The sequence below is a fragment of the Nicotiana attenuata genome, unplaced genomic scaffold (genome assembly GCF_001879085.1).
Source record: "Nicotiana attenuata strain UT unplaced genomic scaffold, NIATTr2, whole genome shotgun sequence".
In the NCBI taxonomy this organism is placed as follows: domain Eukaryota; kingdom Viridiplantae; phylum Streptophyta; class Magnoliopsida; order Solanales; family Solanaceae; genus Nicotiana; species Nicotiana attenuata.
Genome location: NW_017670307.1, coordinates 279520 through 301252, shown reverse-complemented (window position 1 = coordinate 301252; position 21733 = coordinate 279520). Strand labels below are relative to the sequence as shown.

General features: G+C 37.1%; 1 protein-coding gene across 1 annotated transcript; it reads right to left on the bottom strand.

Moving 5' to 3' along the window:
* Positions 1–879: 879 nt before the first annotated feature.
* LOC109237573 (polygalacturonase At1g48100-like) lies at positions 880–6365 on the bottom strand. The gene is made up of 7 exons (XM_019403893.1): positions 6190–6365; positions 5113–5244; positions 4587–4787; positions 3667–3711; positions 3163–3370; positions 2215–2405; positions 880–1515 (listed from the first exon to the last, which is right to left on the bottom strand). The coding sequence occupies exons 1-7, from the start codon at positions 6340–6342 to the stop codon at positions 1138–1140; spliced, it is 1308 nt and encodes a 435-aa protein (XP_019259438.1). The 5' UTR covers positions 6343–6365; the 3' UTR covers positions 880–1137.
* Between the last annotated feature and the right edge of the window lie 15368 nt (positions 6366–21733).

The following is a 21733-nucleotide window of genomic DNA, read 5'->3' as shown; positions in this document are numbered from 1 at the left end:
ACCCAATAATTGCAATTTTAGTCGTAGTAGAGCAGCCTTAATTACCCAGAATGAGGCATGTCGCTCATTTAATTGCTCATTTTCTCTGCCAAATTATATGAGTGACCTATATTATTGATCCCATTCTAATCTTCATACACTTGAAGACAAGGCAGGAGCACAATAAATTCTTTTTGTATCAGTTATTTGTACTATATTCTGTCTTCCGTATACTACATTCTATCTTCAGTAGTAAATCAGACACTATGGTCACCACCACTGCATACAAATTACAAATGAAATTCATGTCAAGAATGTAAGCAGACAACAAAAGATTCAGAAGGAACAGAGTTTCTCCAGTCACATTTACTAGCTACCGACTTTAATTTAAAATGTTGCTCGCACCCAAGGGTTTGACCTACGGTCAATGAACTGGGGGAGAAACCTTGAAATCTCTGCTTCAAATTCCAATATAGACAAAAATACTAGGTGATTTCTTCTCATCTGTCCAAGCCGTAATGAGTAGTTACTTAGTATCAGTGTTGGTGGAAGGAAGCAGTTACCCGATCGTGGTGTATGCAAGCTGGCCCGGACACCACCATCATAAAAAAAAAAAGCTTGAAACATTGCTCAATCTAGAAAATGCTGTGATATTTCTTATTTCATAGACACTTTTCTATTCCTTTTCATTTTTTTCTTGAAATAATGAAAAGACATTCAAGTCAGGTCTAAAATTACTTATGCTAATTATTCACTTGGTTAAATGGAAGAAATTAAAGTACTGCAAGAGTTTGGTCCAACCAAGTAAAAACCTATCGATGAGAATATACGGTGTAATTGATAAGTTTGTCACACCTTTTAAATTTTGAATCATCTTGCAATACTATATATACACAGAAAGCTAGATTTTGTACATCAATATCCCAGCACTAATAGCGGATCGATCGAGGATTTGAACTTCATAGGTTCAGGATGCTAATTGAACCTACTGACTATTTGAGATATTAGGTTTGAAATTTAACATCTGTATATATTTAGTAGATTTCTTAATACATATATAGGGTCTTGGCTAAAGCTACTAGTTTCGGCTGAACCGATCCGCCCTTGCAACTGAATGAGAGAATAATACTTCTAATTATTAATTAATCACTATGGAAATCAACAAGAATCATAACCAGGGGTGTCTTGATCGGGTTGAATGCAATCAATAGGAGGGGTTGTCTTTGTTTTCAATTTTCCATAAGTTTGCCAACAATAAGGTCCATGAAAATTCTCCTTTTCTGGTGAAGGTTTAAGCTCTATGTCTGCAAGGGAAACACCAGTGCATGGCACAGAATCACTGCATGCAAAATGAAGTGGTTCATATGAATAAGTTCCTTTTATTGATTGATATGAAACCCCTGAGATGGCCACTGCTGATGTCTGATTCTTGCATTTGCTTTTATCACAATAGAATTGATCTATCATTATTGGTGTTTCCACATCTAAAACTTGGATATTTGCAAACATGATTCCTTGAACTGAACCTGAGCCTCCCTGGAGTTTCAAACAAATTATAGAGACTTAATTAATTACCATGAAAGCTTTTTGGAAGTGTTTTTTATTGGGCAGCAGAAGCAAATGGAATATATTGTATGTGCGTTCAGCAGAACCTAGTATATATATATATATATATATATATATATATATATTAAAGGTATGATGAACTAAGTGCTAAGAACCATATAGATAGAATCCATCAAATTTAAGTTATGGATCCGTTCAAAGGATAGCCTAATAGCAACTTTGTAGTTGTTTATTGAATGAGTAACATTTAGCATGTTTGACCGAACTATCAAAATCTATTTATTTTTAAAAGTAATTTTTGTTAAAAGTGCTTCTCTAAAAAAGTACTTTTAGAGGATAACAGTTTGTGTTTGATTAAGCAATTTGAAAAGCACTTTTGATAATATTAGAGGAGCAATTTGTGCTTGGTCACTATTTCAAAAAGTACTTTCAGGAAGAAGTTACTTTTATCATCTTCTGAAAAGTAGCTTCTGCTGTTACTCAAAAGTACTTATTTTTGTTTTAAAAAGTTTGACCAAATATTTCAACTATCTAAAATAAGCACTTTTGGCTACTAAGAAGCTTGGCTAAACAGGCTTTGTAATATTTTCTAACAAAAAATCATCACCCGGAATGGATTTTTAGTTTTGGTTTAACTTATATAACATCATCAACAAAAAGATAGTTTACCTGCCATGTTTTGATTCGTACACCAGTCAAAGTATTATGTAGTGTGGAATCACGAACTGTTATGTTGGAGACACAGGCTTTGGTGTTGTCTTTTCCCAGCCCTCCTATGCTAAATCCATGTCCAGGTCCACACTTCACATCCTGAATGAACACAGCTGAAGTTCCACTTTGTATAGAGATGCAATCATCTCCTGCAAAATGTGTATGGTTAACCTGATAAGAAATAGTATTATATTTAACCTGCTATTACAAGGTAAACTCCACTTATATAGTCCCTCTGTTTAAAAATAAGTGAATTTTTAAATATTTTGGGAGTTAAACAAGGTTTTATTTGACTATATTTTTTGCAAATAGTATTTAAATATTTTGAATTATTAACTATTGTGACTTATAGTACTTTTCTTTTATAGTTTCTACGTATATAACTTTTATTTCAAAAAGCTTAAAGAATCTATATCTGAATTTACATCAAAAATTAGTCAATTTAACTTTCGTACTCCGAAATGGTTCCAACAAATTTAAACGGCAAAAAACATGTAGGGAGTAATATAAAAAATCGTGTATATAACTTAATTCCTTTTGTTTTCCTTGGGTTTCGGCATGTATCATTTTATATTAATGAATGTAAGCTATTGACGCATATTATAAAAAGTTTTTACATGATCAGTATAGTTTAACCTACTATAGCATGTTAATTACTTTTTTTTTTATAAGATATTTAACAGTTCACGTTTACCATATAAATTTACATGTAATTACTTTATACATCGTGGCATGATTATGTAGATATTGATGTCATCACCAGTCAATACATTTGAACTTAAACTCTTATATTATTGTTCTAGTTATGAAGGGGTCCCTTTCATTTGTGTTTATAAAAGAAAAACAATCATGTATAAAAAAGTACCATTATTAAAACATGCTATACGATACAGACTAAAATATTACCACAAGCAAGATCACTGCTATGGATAACAACATTTTGGGAGTTCTGAAGGTGAATTCCATCTGTATTGGGGCTATCTTCTGGGGATGAAACTGTGATACCTGAAACTTGAACACTCACACAACTATCAAACTTTACATGTGCTTTTGGGCTGTTTTGGATTGTTATTCCTGTTACTACCACATTAGAACACCCATAAAACCTCAGAGCCTGCACAAAATGAAAAATCCACTTAATAACCCTACTAATTTTTGTTGAATGATTTGGTACATGTATATGTAATTGATTTTAAGTTATACACATCGTCAGTGCAAAGAATTTCTATATTATATCAGGCCATCCAAAAGATATCTAAAGGAAAACATTCTTAAAATGTGAGATTTGTAATCTTGAAAATAAGACCTGCTTGCTGTAAAGGTAAATATGACCCGATGATAAAAAAATTCTTTATGGTGACGGTGTAATATATAACTTAAACTCTATGTAATTTAGCAGATGGAACTCACTGTTGGTCTGGTTCTGGGCATTTTTCCTTTTGCTGTGCTACTTGTCTGTCCAAGCAGTCAAGCACAATTAAAGGCAATTAAGCAGTAAAAAGTGACAGTGTTAGGACTTACAACAATAACAATATACCCACTATAATCCCACAAGTATTAATGCTGATTTTATTAACGGGATATTTCTTATACTAATTTGCAGACTTGTACGTAGAACAAAGAAAAATGCTATTCAGACAAGGCAAAATTTCCTTTAAAATGTTACTATACATTACATGGTTCAGGACCATGATGGACTCTCTCTTCATCATTAACCCATGTGGGCCCCGCCTCATCTACTCTTGAAATGTGAGGGTAAGATGTTAGAGAGAGTATACTTTTAATTACTCAATTATGTATTTAACAGACTTCCCCGCATATTGGTTTGATTCTTTTTTGATGAGTTAAATATGTGAACTTTTGTTTTTTTTTAATGGGTGGCGATGAGACTAAAACAAACCACTACTTTATTTGATATTATGTTGAAATATATGATAATTTAATCTAAAAGATTAAGTTGTTAGGGAGAATAAATTTTATTTATTTAATTATGTTTCAACATCTACGATGAAAAGAATTAGATCAAGAACCATATATGCAAAATTAGCTCCAAAATTGAGAAAAAAATTTCTTGTACGTTCATTCTATCAATATGGGTCGATCAACTAAGCCTAGACATATATACTGAATATTTTTTTCCTGCTTTATGTTGAGTGTCACATAATATTTTTCAAAAGTTCTGAGTTACACTTGACCTTTTCTTGACTTAGAATAAGACTAAGTTATGTCATAGAAAAGTTCTTTCCAAAAGTGTACTGATGTATAAATTCTAACCTTTTCTCAAACCCCAAAAAGGAAAGAAAAGGGATAGAGAAAGTAATAGTGATTACCAAAGCAAATAGCGTAGTAATATTTGGATCATCATCAGGATCTTCTAAATGAGTGTTTTGCCACCAAACTGAGCCTTGACCATCAATAGTTCCTTTTCCTTTAACAGATATTCCATTTAGCTTTTTGAATTCAAGCCATTGCAATAGCCCTTTTGAACCCCAAACTTTAGGGTTTGTTGGTGCTATAATTCTCCCATCCAACTGTTCAAAAAAACAAAACAAAAAAGAGAACATATAAGACAAAGATAGATCTCAATGTGTTATGCGAAAAGAATAATTTGTGTTGAGCCAAATTTAAGTAAATAAAAGTGCGCCATCATAGTTACAGAGAGTGGACAGTTCAAATTTCACCGGCATTCTTATCAAAAGAAAAACAAAAACCATGAAAAAGAATTAAGCTTGCACATGAGGGAACGTATTGAGACAAGAATAAAGATGCATATCTCGCTCTAATATTTTAAACTTTAAGATGAGATCGACACTTTAACAATTTTTACTTAATTTAAAGTGGATTGAAATTATTTACCAGGAAAACAATGTTTTCTTCGCAGTGTGGTCCTGAAAAAGAGATGGGTCCAACTAGGAAATCATAATCTGATGGAATCACTATAGTTGATCCTTTAACTTTACAACCTTCTATCCATGTCGCTTCAAATGCCTGTCAAGAAATATTAGGTAACCATGTAGAATAAAAACTTGTAGAAATAAGTATGAGGAACAGACATGTAATGCAGAAAACGCTACAGCCATATACCTGTTGTGAAATTCGTTGGTTAGGTCTGAACGAAAACAATTTTCTTGGCATGATTAAAAAGAAATCATTATGCTTTAACCATGCTTACATAATTTAACTTCCTTTTTTTTTTTTAATTCTTCTTGTAGCCCGTCATTAACCGTTGAAGACATAACTAAGTGATACCAACAGTACACTTTCTAATAATTACTTTAGATAAAATATCGTTGCACATATCAATATGGTATTCAAAGCTGCTAGAAGTCTCTACTGTCATTTATTATCAAAAGAATTTAAGTTATATAGATTATAGACTGATTCTGTATGAATTTTGTACACAATCAATGTAATTTAACCAATTATAATAAGTTACTTCTCCCTCCGTTTCAAATTATATGAACCTATTTCTTTTTAGTCCGTGCCAAAAAGAACGACCTCTTTCCATAATTGAAAATAATTTATCTTTATGCAATGATTTATAGCCACACAAATTATATATGCCTCATTTTGCACCACAAGTTCAAAAGTCTTATCTTTTTTCTTAAACTCTATGTCCAGATAGGTTCATATAAATTAAAACAGAGGGAGTACCGTTTATTTTAGGTTAACGATCAATGCGATTAAGTATAGTTACCTGCAATTACATTTAAGTGTCATGCTTGTGTAAATATATTTTACACTGTTAAAGCATAAAATTTAAACTCTTAAAAGAACTTCACGCAATTGGTACAATAAACAACCAAGCTTGCATAACACGTGTAAAAGACATAATTAAATAATTAAATATTAACATTCTCAATGACTTAGAATTTTAAATAAGATAATCACATACTTTAACATTGTGAAATATTATATTATAGAGCATCTTACTTTGGTGTCATCTGTAGTACCGTCACCTTTAGCACCATAGTCTAATACATTAAAGACAGAAGAATTCTCATTGCATATTGCACTCCCCAAAAAACAGATTAGTAATAACAGCAAAATGACTAACTTCAAGAGATTTACGCTAAACCTCAACATTTTTATGAGAGGGAGAGAGAGAAAGTTAAGGGGTGTACTCTTAATTAGTTGATGATGTTAATTAATCCATAGAATATATATTTATAGGCTTAAGCCTTCTAATAAACCTAACAGTTGCAATCATGTGATGAACATCACCTTTCTTGTAGTGTTGGATATATACATTCTTCTCTTTACCATCAATGAATTGAAAACGAAGAACAATCTTTAATCATTAAAGACGAGAACACGAGACTCAACTATATTTCGAATAGTTAATGATTTCTTTATGACCATATCTTAATTATCTTGTTTAATAAGGTATTTTAGTTAACAAGAATAATATTCTTTTAAGCTAAAAAGAATAATAGGAGTTACGTGTGTGCATGATGTAGCTGCTTTTCTTTCTGCTATTGATGTATCTTTTGACTCAACATCCCCTACTCGATCTTACTTGCTTGTAGGTGAGACTAATCTAGATTAATCTTCAAATAACTTGCGGTTGACAAGTACAACTTGTTGAAGTTGAAAACATTCCTAAATAGATGTGCTCTAGGAAAATAATGACTACCAAGTATTTCACATATTACCTTTTGTAGAGAGAAGTTAGTGGAATATGATAGAGATAAACGCAAGAGTTACGTAGTTTTGCTTATGCATTAATTATCTTGATGGTATCAAATAGGTCGGATGAGTAGCAGGGATAAGTAATTCGAGTATGTATAATTTGACGTTTAGCTCTTTTGGTGTGTTTAGTACGTAGGGAAATATTTTCAATATCTATATTTTATAAATAAAAAAAAAGTAGTTTTCTTACATAATTTATGATATTTGGTTATTAGTTAGCAGAAAATATTTTTTGAAAAATTATAACATACGTAAATACTATGGGAGATGAAATAGGTGAGGAAGGGGTGGGGAGAGGAGCAAGGCGCTGGGGGTCTGGATTCGGGGTCAAGGTTAGGGGTTAGTGTCCAGATCATATAGGGGTTCGAGGTCGGGGTCGAGATTGGGGCTCAGGATTGCTGAGCAAGGTCGGATTCGAGTTCGAGTTTGGTATCGAGATTCAGAGTCAGCCTCAGGAATGGGGTTCAGGGTTGTGTTGGTGTAACGACCCGACCGGTCGTTTTGAGAATTGGCGTCCCGCTCGGTCGCTTAAGGTCTCGAGTAGCTTCGTATTGTGTATTATAACTTGTGTGTATGGTCGAATTCGGTTTTCGAGTGTTTCGTGATTGATTTGGAAGAATGATTCTTGTTTAGAAGCTTAAGTGGTAAGAGTTGTCCGGAGTTTGGCTTTTGTGTAGACGACTCCAAAATGATGTTTTGAGTATTCCAATAGATTTGTATGGTGATTTTAGACATAGGCGTATGTCCGAATTTGGATTTGGAAGTCCGTAGGTTGATTTGATGCATTTTGGCAAAAGTTGGAAAGTTGAAGGTTTGGAAGGTTGAGAGGTTTGACTGAGAGTTGACTTTATTGATATTATTTTCGGATTGTGATTCCGGGAGTTAGTATATCTCCGTTATGTCATTTGGGACTTGCATGCAAAATTTGATCTCATTTGGAATGTGGTTTGGTATGTTTCGGCACAAGTGTAAGAAGTTGGAAGTTCATTAGGCTTGAATTAAGGTGCAATTCGTAGTTTCGATGTTGTTTGGTCTGATTTGAGGCCTCAAGTAAGTCCGCGTTATGTTTTGAGATTTATTGGAGTGATTGGATAGGGTCACAAGGTATTGGAGTGATTGGACAGGGTCCCGAGGGCCTCGAGTGTATTTTGGACGAGTTGCAGATCATTTTTGGACCTTGTTGTATTGCTGCAAAAATCTGTGTACTAATGCCTTCGCACCTGCAGATAAGGGACTGCAGCAGAAGCGGCAAAGCGACCGCAGGTGCGACTTGGGTTGGTGAAGGCAGGGACCGCAGATGCGGTCGATCTATCACAGAAGCGGAACCACACTTGCAGTGAGTGGCTGCAGAAGGGTGAGCGCAGAAGTGCTTTGTGGACCGCAGATGCAGTGGGCCGCTAGTTGATGGGTTCTCGCAGGTGCGAGACTATTTCCACAGAAGCGGCCGTCGCAGAAGCAACCATTTGACCGCGAAAGCGGAATTTCTACAGATTACATATATTTTGAGGGCTTTCCCATTTTTATCATATCTTCAGTTGTAGAGCTCGGTTTTGGGTGATTTTGTAAGGGATTTGTTACAGCCCATTTTTTCATACGTGAGAGTACGCTATAAGCCAATTAATGTAAGCTAAAAAATGAGATCATATTTGAAAGTACATAAAGTAAGTTAATCATATTTCCGTGGAGGTTACAAATATTTATGATCATGAATTACAAGTACCAAGAGGGTTGGAAAGGCTTAAAGCTAAACAAATTGAATAAAATAAGTTTCGTCGAAAGTCGACAAAGTAAGGTATGTTATAACATGTACTTTGGGGTGAGACTAGGGTACCCAACATGATAATGTTATGTGTTATTTTAGTCTTATGATAGTCGTGTGTTATATTTTGAAGTCAAGCAAGTTGTGGAACAAAAGTTGGCAAAGGTCATCACTAGTTACATTCATAAATTTACTGAAAATTAGGTCAAACATAGCTGAGCGTTTCTCCCAGTGTACTGAGAATTATGGGATGATGCACCTACCAAATTGAATATGTTGGCCCAAGAATAGGTGAAGATTTGAAGATTGACAAAAGAACTCAGACATGGACCAGGTCCATCTTGTGAAGCACAGTTATGATCAACCTGTACATGTGAGATGCACGTGAAAGAGATAAATCTAACTGATCAAGAAGCAATATCTCCTGATCTGATCGAAAAGGTTGCATATTGGATAAGGAGAGAAAGACTCCTTAGATGAAGAGAATACAGTTTAGGAAAGAGATAGTTTTAGAGTTTGAGATCACCTTGAACTCTTCTACGATAGAAGAGTAGCATTTGAATCCCAGTCAATCTCTGATTACTAACCTATTAAATGTCAGTGCTGTTCTCTTTTACAGTAATGCACATAAGCAGAAGTTAAACTTAAATTGAGAGTAAAAGAGCAAGGCGATTTTGCAAGCAATTTATGTGTGATTGAAGCGTGCAATCTTGAAGCTACTTGAACGAGATAGAAGAACCAGTTCCAAGTGTCTATCTTTTATTCTAGTTCAATTGTAGTAGGTGTTTTTACTTTGTACCTTTCAGCTTTCATAGAAGCAATTGTATTAGGTACCTAGAGTGTTCAAGTTAGAGTTAACTTGAAGTTGTCGCAACAGTTGAGGCTGTGTGCCACAACGGGATTAGAGTTAATCCTTAGGTTTACAAAGAGTTTTGTAAATGCTATTTTGGCTCAGTGATTTTAGTGGAAGTTTGGGAAAATCCTACTGAGTAGTAGGTCATGGTTTTTTCACCTTTTGAGCCAGGTGTTTTCCACGTAAAAATCTCTGTGTTCTTTATTTTCTTTATTTATTATTCCGCAAACAGTAGAAGTTGGAACACATAGAAGAACCAGGTCCTTCTATAGTTCAGTTAAGCGCAAATTGGGCACCACACAAATCACCCCCCCCCTCTTGTGTGGTATTGACGTTTAAAACATCAATTGGTATCAGAGCGTGTTATCCTTGAAGAGGTTAACACCTTAGGGGAAGATCAAGATGAGTGCACCACCTGGAAACTAGGAAGGGCAATCCACTGCTAGGCCTCCACTCTTTAATGGTCAGTACTATTCTTGGTGGAAGAACAGGATGAGAGATCACATCATAGGAGAAGACTATGAACTCTGGGACATAGTCACTGATGGTCCCCTGGCGACTACAAAGAAGAATGCTGAAGGAGTGGACGTGCCAAAGACAAGAGCTGACTGCACTGCTGAAGACTTGAAGAAATGGGAAAAGAATGCCAAGGCCAAGAAATGGCTTGTGTGTGGACTGGGTCTAGACGAATACAGCAGGATTCAAAGATGTACCACTGGTAAGGAGATATGGGACACTTTACAAGTGGCTCATGAAGGAACTCCTCAATAAGAGATCATGAGGAACACTGCTATATTCTCAATATGAGAATTTCACTATGAAGGAAGGAGAAACTTTCCAGGAGATGTACACAAGGTTCATAAAACTAACAAATTAACTTAAATCTCTTAGGAGAATTATCCTTGAAGAAGACAAGGTTGAGAAAATCTTGACAAGGGTCTTACCAGTGACTTGGGAAAGCAAAATCACTGCTATTCAGGAATCAAAGAACATTGCTACTCTCAAGTTGGATGAACTGATTGGAAACCTCACTGCCTATGAACTGAGAAGGCAAGCCATGAAAATGGATGCACCCAAGAAGGAAAGGAGTCTGGCTCTCAGAATAGCTGAAGGTGCAGATCTGGAGGATGATGAAACGGCCATGATCACAAGGGATTTCAAAAAGTACCTAATGAGAGGAAAGGGTTCTTCAAGAGGTATAACCTTCAACAAACCAAGGGCTCCTTGAGAAACAGACTAACGAGGGTTGCTATAAATGTGGAAAGACTGATCACATGATCAAGAACTGTCCTCAGTGGGAAATTGAATGGAAGAAGGAAAGGGCTGAACGAAGGAACAGGTTCAACCCAAAAGGAACAAAGGATCAACAAAGGCTGTGGTTGCTGCTTGGGGAGAAACATGAAATGAGGATTCAGAAGACGAAGCTGGATATGAACAAGCACTTATGGCCATCGGAGAATCAGATGATGAACAAGAGGTAAGTCATGTGCTTCATCTCAAAGACAAGATTAAATTTCTGTTTAAAGAAAGGTTGTCTAAACTATTGCTAGACTTCATCGATGAGTATGAGATAATTAACAATGAGAAGGAAGAGTTGTCTAGGGAGTGTGTGATCTTAAAAGCCAAGTGCAAAAATCTAGAATATAGGGCTAATGAGAGTGACAGTAAAAATGCTGAGTTGAAGAACCAGGTTCTTGAACTTGACACCAATGTCCTAGAACTTAGGCCTGAAAATCTAAAACTGAAATTAGGAACAGGTAAGAAGAAAGCTGATCACACACATTTCACCTTAGAAGAAAACCTAGGAAAAATAAAGGATGAGTTGTACAGGAAGATGAGCAGATAAGAGTCTTAAAAGAAGACCTAGGGAAGGTAAAGCATGAACTAGACAGAACTTGCAAATGGAATAAGGCTTCTGATGCACTATCCTGGCTACAAGAACATCACAGTAGCAACAAGAGAGGACTTGGCTTTGGGGCTCAAGCACCTAAGTGGGACCCCAAAAGCAAGTACCTCACTCTTCCTGAAAACAAAATCTGCACACACTGTGGCAAGACTAGTCATTACAAAAATGAATGTAATGCAAAAGAAAAGGCCAGTCAAAAGAACAAAACCTTTGTTCAAGAGAAAAATAAGCTGACTGGGTGGACTAAAAGGAATTTGATTTACCCCTTTGCCTATAGAAAGGGACCCAAACTAGTTTGGGTTCCTAAGACTAACCCTTGATTTCTTTTTGCAGGTACAAGTGAAGGGAAGTAGCCAAATATGGTACATGGATAGTGGCTGCTCAAAACATATGACTGGAAGCAAGAACCAGTTCCTTTCACTTGAGGACTTAAAATGAGGTAATGTATCCTTTGGAAATGGGAAGAAAGGTGAGATTATTGGGGTTGGAAAGGTAGGTAAGACAGACTCACACTCCATTGAGAATGTTTACTTGATAGATGGCTTGAAATATAGCCTAATCAGTGTATCACAACTGTGTGACAGAGGTAACCTTGTAGCATTTACCTCTACCAAATGCTTTGTGATTAATCTTACCACTGACAAGATTGTTTTGCAGAGAAAAAGAGTTAACAATATTTACATTGTAGATTTGTCCACTCTCTCAGAAAATGAACTCACTTGCTTGAGTGTGTTGGAAAATGATCCCCTCTTGTGGCACAAAAGACTTGGTCATGCAAGTCTGAATCAACTCAACAAATTAGTCTCCAAGGACTTGGTGATAGGGTTACCTAACATCAATTTTAAGGAAGACAAAGTTTGTGAGGCCTGTGCAAGGGGGAAGCAGGTAAGATCATCCTTTAAAAGCAAGAAAACGGTAAGCACAACCAGGACGTTGGAACTGGTTCATATGGATGTCTGTGGTCCAATGAGAACATTGAGCAGAGGTGGTAAGAAATATGTGATGGTACTTGTTGATGATTATTCTAGATTTACCTGGGTACTATTCTTAACATCTAAGGATGAAGCATTTGACATGTTTACTGCCTTTGTTAGAAAAACTCCGAAACAACTAGGTAATCAACTTGCATCAATCAGGTCTAATCTTGGAACTGAATTTGAAAATGCTAAGTTTGCTGAATTTTGTGATGAGCATGGTATAGATCATAATTTCTCTACCCCTAGGACTCCTCAACAAAATGGAGTAGTTGAAAGAAAGAACATGACTCTTGAAGATATGGCTAGGACTATGCTTCTTTCTAGTAAACTGCCTCATAGCTTCTGGGCAGAGGCTGTAAACACTGCATGTTATATCATTAATAGATGCATGAATAGACCTCTTGTAGAGAAGACTCCCTATGAGTTACTTAAACGGAGAAAACCAAATATATCCCATCTTTGGGCATTTGGATGCAAGTGCTTTGTGCACAATAATGGAAAGGACTCCCTAGGTAAGTTTGATCCCAGAAGTGATGAGGGAGTATTCTTGGGATATTCTTCACATAGCAAAGCATATAAAGTGTTCAATAAAAGAACTTTGTGTGTAGAAGAAAGTGTACATGTAGTGTTTGATGAAACTAACATTCTTTATGAGAGACAGGAATATGAAGATGAAGCTATTGGGCTGGTAAAAGATTTGAGTGAAGTCTCAGCTCAAGCTAAAGTGGCACCAAAAGAAGAAACAGGTGATGGAACAGGTTCTTCCATCCAGGGCAACCTGACAGGGGGAACTGATCAAAGAGGAACTGAAACCAATTCCCTAAAGGAACCTGTTCAAGACCCTGTTCCTCAGCAACAGAACATGGGAGAAACATCAAGCAGAAATCAGTTGGTTGTGAAACCTCACAAGTATCAAAGTTCTCATCCCATTGAGAACATAATTACTGATCCAACCTCTGGAGTTAAAACTAGATCACAATTAAAGAATCTGTGTGCTTTTGATGCTTTCCTATCTCTTATTGAACCTAAAAATGTTGTTGAGGCTTTGCAGGATGCAAATCGGGTCAATGCAATGCAAGATGAACTCAATCAGTTTGAGAGAAGTCAAGTTTGGAATCTAGTTCCAAGACCCAAGGACAGATCAGTAATTGGCACAAAATGGGTCTTCAGAAACAAGCTTGATGAAGATGGAATAGTTACAAGAAACAAGGTAAGACTGGTGGTCCAAGGTTACAGCCAAGATGAGGGTATAGATTATGATGAGACTTTTGCTCCAGTTGCAAGACTGGAGGCAATAATACTCCTCATAGCCTTTGCAGCACACATGGAATTCACTCTTCATCAGATGGATGTCAAAAGTGCCTTCCTGAATGGCTACCTAAAAGAAGAAGTGTTTGTTAAACAACCTCCAGGGTTTGAGAGCAAGGAATATCCTGAACATGTGTACAAATTAGACAAGGCTTTCTATGGACTCAAGCAGGCTCCTAGAGCATGGTATGAACGATTCTGCAAATTCCTGCTTGAACATGGCTACAAAAGAGGTAAAATTGACAGTACTCTATTCTTGAGGGAAAAAGGTAAGGATCTTCTTGTGGTACAAATATATGTTGATGACATAATTTTTGGGGCAACCACTGACAAACTAAGTAAGGATTTTGCCAAATTAATGGGGAGTGAGTTTGAAATGAGTATGATGGATGAGCTTAACTTTTTCTTAGGATTACATATCAAACAAAACTCAAATAGAACCATGATCCATCAGCAGAAATATGCAAAAGAGTTGATCAAAAAGTTTAAAATGGATGAATCAAAGGAAATAGACACCCCCATTGCAACTGCCACTAAATTAGACATAGATGAACCTGGTTCATCTGTTGATCAGAAGTTGTATAGGGGTATGATTGGTTCACTTTTGTATCTTACTGCCAGCAGACTTGACATAGTTTTCAGTGTAGGGCTTTGTGCTCGCTTTCAGGCTAATCCAAAGGAATCTCACTTGACTGTTGTCAAGAGGATACTGAGATATTTGAAAGGCACTACTGATCTGTGTCTTTGGTACCCTAAAGGTAGTAATTTCAATCTAGTAGGGTATGCTGATGCTGATTATGCAGGTTTCCTTGTGGATAGGAAGAGCACCTCAGGTATGGCTCATTTTCTTGGTTCATGTCTTGTATCATGGGCCACTAAAAAGCAGAATTCAGTGGCCTTATCTACTGCTGAGGCTGAATATGTTACTGCTGCCTCTTGTTGATCTCAATTGCTATAGATCAAACAGCATCTGATAGATTTTGGCATTGAAGTTGGTTGCATTCCTATCTTTTGTGATAACACTAGTGCTATAAGTATGACAAAGAACCCTGTTCATCATAAGTGGACTAAGCACATAGATGTTAGACACCACTTCTTAAGAGATAACTATGAGAAAGGATTGATCTCCATAGAATTCTGTGCTACTGATAAACAAATTGCTGACATCTTCACTAAAGCACTGAGTAGAGAAAACTTTGAGAGGAACAGGTTGGAATTAGGGATGATTAAGATCACCTAATAGGACCAGCTCAGAATGCATAATGAAAAAAAATTGAAAAAAAATGAAAAAAAAAATTTGGCTAGGAAATCTGAACTTGTGTAAATATCTAGATTAATTTTTACTCAGCTTCATACTGTAATTAGTATACTCCTGTGACATGTGTTAATATGACTCACTGATCTCTTACAAAATTTTCTCTATTATGGTAAAGTGAGGCATGGTCAAGAGAATTCTAAATGAAGAACCTGGTTCATCAGTATTGGTTCATCTTAATGCTAAGGTATATTTTCTATACTCTGCACAATTAGAAATATAAATATTTAAATCATGAGCAGAAGTCCTACAATTGTTCAACTTCTTAGATAATTCTATCCGTTAGTTTTGAACCAGTTCCGTCAGCCTTAGAACTCTTAACCACAAAAAAATTGCCTAAAATCTAGGGAAGCCTAACCGCTCATTCAAACCTGAAATTTCAGGTTGATTAGACCTCTAATTGACCACTGCTAAAGCCGTCGTTATACATTACATGTGTATTTCTCTTTAAATACACATCATTACCTCCTGCCATCTTCATAATCCCAAACCGTCAAAAATCCCTCTTCACTTTCACTTGCTTTCTTCTCCAAAATTCTAACTCACCAATTTTCTCAAGAAACCAGCGATCATGACAAACCTACAAGACAAACCCTGGAACTCCTCCACAACCCACTCCCTCTGATTCATCTACCTCTCCTCCGCCTAGCACGACTCCCAAACCCAGGCTGAGAAGGGTAAAAATACTTGCTAGAAAAATAGTAGCATCTGGGGCTCTCTCAAAGAAATTAAATGAGAAATTAAAGGCAAGCTAGGTCCAAGACTCTGACTCCAACTCTGATTCTGAGTCATACAAATCGGCTAGTGAGGGGGAAGGACCTGGGTCTTCTGACTCTGAGAAGACTCAAGAATTCCTTTCTAAGGTAAGTTCTTCTCTGACTGAAAATCTAGAAACTAGGTTTGTTCTGGTTGGGCCTATCAGGGATGTAGAATTACCTAAGTTACGAAGGAGTGAAGGTAAAAAGAAATCTGAAAAAGAAAAAGAGAGAGAGGGTGCATGTGGTGAAGAGAGGGGAAACGGGAAAAGAGTGGTTGATCATTCACCCACTGCTGGTTTGTCTGTGCCTGCTATCTGTGGGGTTGAACAAGAAAATGTAGAAGAGAGTGGCAAGAATTCAGGGGGAAGTGGTTCTGGTGAAGCTGCTGAAGGGTTAGTTAATCTAAGCGCACAAGGAGATTAACCCGGTTCATCAACTGAAGAGACCCTAGCAGACTTGATGAAAAAGGTTGAGGATGGTTATGATCCAAAGAAAAGAAGAACTCCCACACCAAAATCCCCAGTGCTCCTAAACCCTCCAAGAAAATAAAGGCTTCATCCCCAACAACTACTGAAACTTCCTTGCCTAAGGGAAGAGCCACAAGAAGCAGGGTGAAACAGTGTGAGAGTGATCTACAAAAGGCTCTAGCTGAGAGTAAGAAGAAAAGGATGGCTAAAGGAAAAGGGAAGGTGGCAGAGTCCTCAGAGGCTGTGGAAGTTGAGGAGATGGAACAAGTCCATCAGGAGGAAGTTCCAACAGTGGAGGTTCAGACCCCCAAGCCCCAAAAGCCCAAGACTTTTTCCAAGAAGTCTTTTTCTGTGTCTGAGGATGCTGAACCTTCATTAGCCAAGAGGACAAGGTCTGCAGTGAAAAGTAAACAAGTAAGAATTTCTGAAGATGAGGAATGGAGTGGAGAAGAAGAAGAAGATGAGTCTGATGGTGAACAAGACAAGCTAGCCATGTTTGGCAAAAGAAAAATTTTGAAGGGTAGATTGCTGAAAGACCTGGTGGAACCAGGAATGATGAGACTGGTGGATGCCTTAGCTGCTCAGGGGTGGAAGGACATGGTCCTTCAGATGGATAGAAGGCTAGCCAGGAATGAGATCATTGAGTTCATGGAAAATGCAGAGGTTAAGGATGGTAAGGTTAGCAGCCTGGTGAAGGGAGTTGAAGTGACCTTTGATGCAGAAAAACTGGGAGAGATCCTTGACATACCCTCTGAAGGGTTTGATGACTATACAAGGCAAAGGTGGCCTTGTCTGGACTCCCTTCCTACTGCCCTTGAAATTACCAGGAGGTTCTGTGATGCTGAAGATGTGAATGAGGCTAGGGCTGTTCAGAAAAGTGAAATGAGGCCACAACACAAAGTCTTGTTTGAATTTGTCCCCAAGTGTCTATTGCCCAGACAGGAGAGAAGGCATATTGCAAATTATATGGACCTAGTTCTTATGGCGTGCCTGGAAAGTGGAAGGCAAATAAATTGGCCTGCATTCATCATCAAGCTGCTGGACAGGGTCATCAATGGCTCCAAGGCTCATGCTACCCCCTATGGCATTATTCTGACTACGATTCTGGATAGGTGCAATGTCCCTTTGAACAAATGGGAAATGGCCTCAAGCAAGGATCACTTTGGCATTAATACTCTGATTGCTTATGACTATTTAGTCAATGCCATCCCAAATGAACCTGGTTCATCCAAGAAGACTCCTATCAACAGTAAAGTCAGGGCTCTAGTTCAGGAATGTGAAGCCAAGGATGCTGAGATAGCTAGGCTCAAGGCTCGTGTGGCAGAGGTGGAATCTGAGAGGGATGCCCTCAGAACTGAGCTTACCAAGCAAAAGGAGAAGAATGATGGAATTCTTCACAATATGCTGAATCTTCTCCAAGCCCAAAACCACCCCTCTAGCCCCCCCAAGCCTTAGGAATTCTGGCCTTTGTCTCCTGAACCTATCTAGTACCATCAGTGACCCGGATTAGGGATTTTTCTATTTTTTTTTGCTCATGTTTTAAATGTTTTTTGCTTTCTGGTTGTGGATTGTGGTAGCAACATATCTTCTATCAATGATATCTACTGTTTTTGCTCTTGGTCAATGTTAATCTTTCCTTGATAGTTTAAATATGTTTGCTTGATTATTGATGATTAAACCATGATTGCACTTGCAGTTGCCCCAGTGGCCATGAGTACTTATTAAAATCTGGGACTCACACTTTGTATGCAACTTTTTGATGATGCCAAAAGAGGGAAGAGATATTGTGCTTTACATATTCTAAATAAGTGATATTTATAACCTAATTAACCTGGTCCTTGATGATAAGTGAATTTTCTAAACTTTGTATGGATGTTTAAGCTGAGTTCTCATAGGATCCAAGTAAGTAAAAAGCACAGAGTTTGTCATCATCAAAAAGGGGGAATTTGTTGGCCCAAGAACAGGTGAAGTTTTGAAGATTGACAAAAGAACTCAGACATGGACCATGTCCATCTTGTGAAGCACAATTATGATCAACCTGTACATGTGAGATGCACGTAAAGGAGATAAATCTAACTGATCAAGAAGCAATATCTCCTGATCTGATCGAAAAGGTTGCATATTGGATAAGGAGAGAAGACTCCTTATATGAAGAGAACACAGTTTAGGAAGGAGATAGTGTTAGAGTTTGAGATCACCTTGAACTCTTCTACGATAGAAGAGTAGCATTTGAATCCCATTCAATCTCTGATTACTAACCTATTAAATGTTAGTGCTGTTCTCTTTTACAGGTAATGCACATAAGCAGAAGTTAAACTTAAATTGAGAGCAAAAGATCATGGCAATTTTGCAAGCAATTTATGTGTGATTCAAGCGTGCAATCCTGAAACTACTTGAACGAGATAGAAGAACCAGTTCCAAGTGTCTATCTTTTATTCTAGTTCAATTGTAGTAGGTGTTTTTGCTTTGTACCTTTCAGCTTTTATAGAAGAAATTGTATTAGGTACCTAGAGTATTCAAGTTAGAGTTAACTTGAAGTTGTCGCAACAGTTGAGGCTGTGTGCCACAACGGGATTAGAGTTAATCCTTAGGTTTACAAAGATTTTTGTAAATGCTGTTTTGGCTCAGTGATTTTAGTGGAAGTTCGGGAAAATCCTACTGAGTAGTAGGTCGTGGTTTTTTCACCTTTTGAGCAAGGTGTTTTCCACGTAAAAATCTCTGTGTTCTTTATTTTCTTTATTTATTATTCCGCAAACAGTAGTAGTTGGAACACATAGAAGAACCAGGTCCTTCTATAGTTCAGTTAAGCGAAAATTGGGTACCACACAAATCACCCTCCTCTTGTGTGGTATTGACGTTTAAAATATCAAAATATCTACGAGTCTAATTTCCAAGGATTAACCCATTCACTGATACATCACCTACTTAAAAATCAGACTGGTAGGTGTCAAGTAGGTGCATCACCTACTTGCCAAAAGGAGAGGCCTCAATTAAAAGCTCTTGAAGTGACTAGAGAGGGGCGGCCAAGAGGGGATTTTTAAGGACTTATTAACTCATTTCTTTCACTTATTTTTCAGACCAAGAACATCAGATTGAACCCCTGCAACTCCTTCCCAAAAATCCCACACAAACCCTAGGTGATTTCGGGTGATACGATTTTGGATGAAGAAGGACTAGGTTTCATGGGTTCTACTCAGTCCAAGGTAAGTATATGCTTCTCCTTCCCTTATTTATGCTTCTTAGAGTTATAACTCGATCGTAAAGACTAACCTAGCGAGTTTCAAAAGAGTGATATTCTATTTGTTGTTGTGTCACTGTTGGCTGATTGTGAACTTATTTTTAAGTTGAATTCATGGCTAGCTTATAGGATAAGAGGCTTAATTATCAACTGTTGGTTGTGTTGTTTGATTTGAAAGAAATGACAATTCGGAGACGTATTTTAGTAAACTGTAAAGTTAGTTTTGAGTTGCTGAACTTGTGGAACTGTTATGGGATTGTTTTAAAGTTGTATTGTGGCTGAAAATTAGTAGGGATTATTGAACATGTGGCGGTTGATGTTGTTGATAAATCCTGAAAGGAAGAAGGAGTTTAAAACTTTAGTGGTTTAATCACAAATCGAGCTTTTCGCTCGTTATACTATTGTTTGAATTGTTCTTACGCTGTTGATGGGTTGAATGGATAGGATTAGCTGTTGATATTGATGATATTGTTGTGTTGCTATTGTTTTGTGTTCTTCCATGGTATTAACCATAGTTCATACCTTGATGTAGGTTGAAGTACTACGGGCAGTGTATATTAATTCGCTATCAATAAAAGTATGTTAAGGCTAAAACTTTCTTCACTTTGGCATGATCCCGTAACTACATGCATTTGATAATGAGACTTAAAGAGATGTTCGTATTCCTGAACTAATGTACATTATCCTAGTCTCATAAGTTATAATATTCTCTCTTATTGAGACTTTATATTCAGTTTAGTATTGTCTTCTTCCAGTCAGAAGAGTAGATGGTCGATGTATATATACAATATTACAGTATTTTCACCATCATCGACTATAACCGGTGGGCAAGCCTCTATTGGACAGTATTGCAGTATGTTCACCACCATCGAGCTATAATCGGTGGGTGGTCCTCTATTGGGCAACCTCAGATCAGATGGTAAATTATATACCGAGCCTACTGTGGAAGAGAAATCGAAAGTAATATTCATGATCATATGAGAAAATTAGTGGCATATCTTCTAGCCTATGTTTTCCAGCTATCAAGAGCTCTAGTTAAGAGAGTAAACAAGAGTTAGAGATGACGTGATGTCTCGCTGGAGGTTCCAGAATAACATAAAGAAATCAATAGTGCTAGAAAGTTAAAGGAATGTTGCGAGTAGTATAAAGAGATATGTGAAGGTCATAAGCTAAAGTATGGTAGAGAGCCAAGGTTTGAGGCACACATGAGTATGGATAAGAAAAGATGAGTGGGAAGGTGACAAGAATAGGCAAGGCCTCGGGATTAAGCCCGTAAAAACAAGAGAGCTGATGATTTTTGTAAGTTATAGAAAGATCAGTATAGCCTGAATAAACTCGAAGGAGTCTAAGATTAGGAGAATTTAGAAGAGATGGAATGCTGTCCTAGTAGTAGAATAAGGGTGTAATTATGATAAATTATAAGAGGATGACATATTTAGGCCTTCGATTGAATAATGATTCAAAGAGAAGAGATTTCATGAATTACATGGGATTAAAATACTCCCATAAGATGAATCACGCTGGGATGCTATGAAATACCATTATTGAAGTATAGTATCGTCCCTAACTGGAGCAGGCAAATAACTTCAGATGTTCCCCGCTAAGACATGAGCCTTAGTGATAATGTATGCTTTAAGAGGTTTCAAGTTATCAATGGTAGATTAAAGATCATCATTAAGGTGAATCAACAATAGATGGATAACAGTTCCAAAGTATGAGATGAGGTTAGGCTGTCATTCTTAAGAGGAATAGTAATGAGGAAGCATTAAAGGACTTAGATTTATACATATAGGATAAGAAACAAGAGAGTAACTTGGAGTTGGGTAGCAGACATTGGTAATAGTAAAACTGAAGTGACTGTTATGGTATAGTATTACCAACCTAGATGCAGTAATGCCATAAGGATAGATAAGCGAGGCTACGAAACAAAATATAGCAATAGTCATAAGTTCGACAAAATACCAAACGAAGAACTTTAGTACACCTATAGATGCCCAGAGGGATAGCTTGCCATAGTTATATATATTGACAAAGTGAGGCCTAGAGATTGGCTAAAAGATGGAGGAAATAAGAGAGAATAGTTGCATAGGCGCGCATACAAGGACAAAGTCATACAGGCTGCATGACAGAAGGTAGACAGAGTTACGAGATTGGAAGAATTCTGGCCATAGACCGTGGTGTGAGAAAGAGGCCTAAGGGGGGGG

Bases quoted from the DNA above. Each gene is read 5' to 3' on its own strand.
- LOC109237573 (XM_019403893.1), bottom strand. From the start codon at position 6,342: ATGTTGAGGTTTAGCGTAAATCTCTTGAAGTTAGTCATTTTGCTGTTA. The intron at 4,788-5,112 runs GTAAATAATTTC...TTTTTTGAACAG, and splicing joins AAGAAAACATTGTTTTCCTG to TTGGATGGGAGAATTATAGC. The intron at 3,712-4,586 runs GTAATCACTATT...CTGCTTGGACAG, and splicing joins TTACTACGCTATTTGCTTTG to ACAAGTAGCACAGCAAAAGG.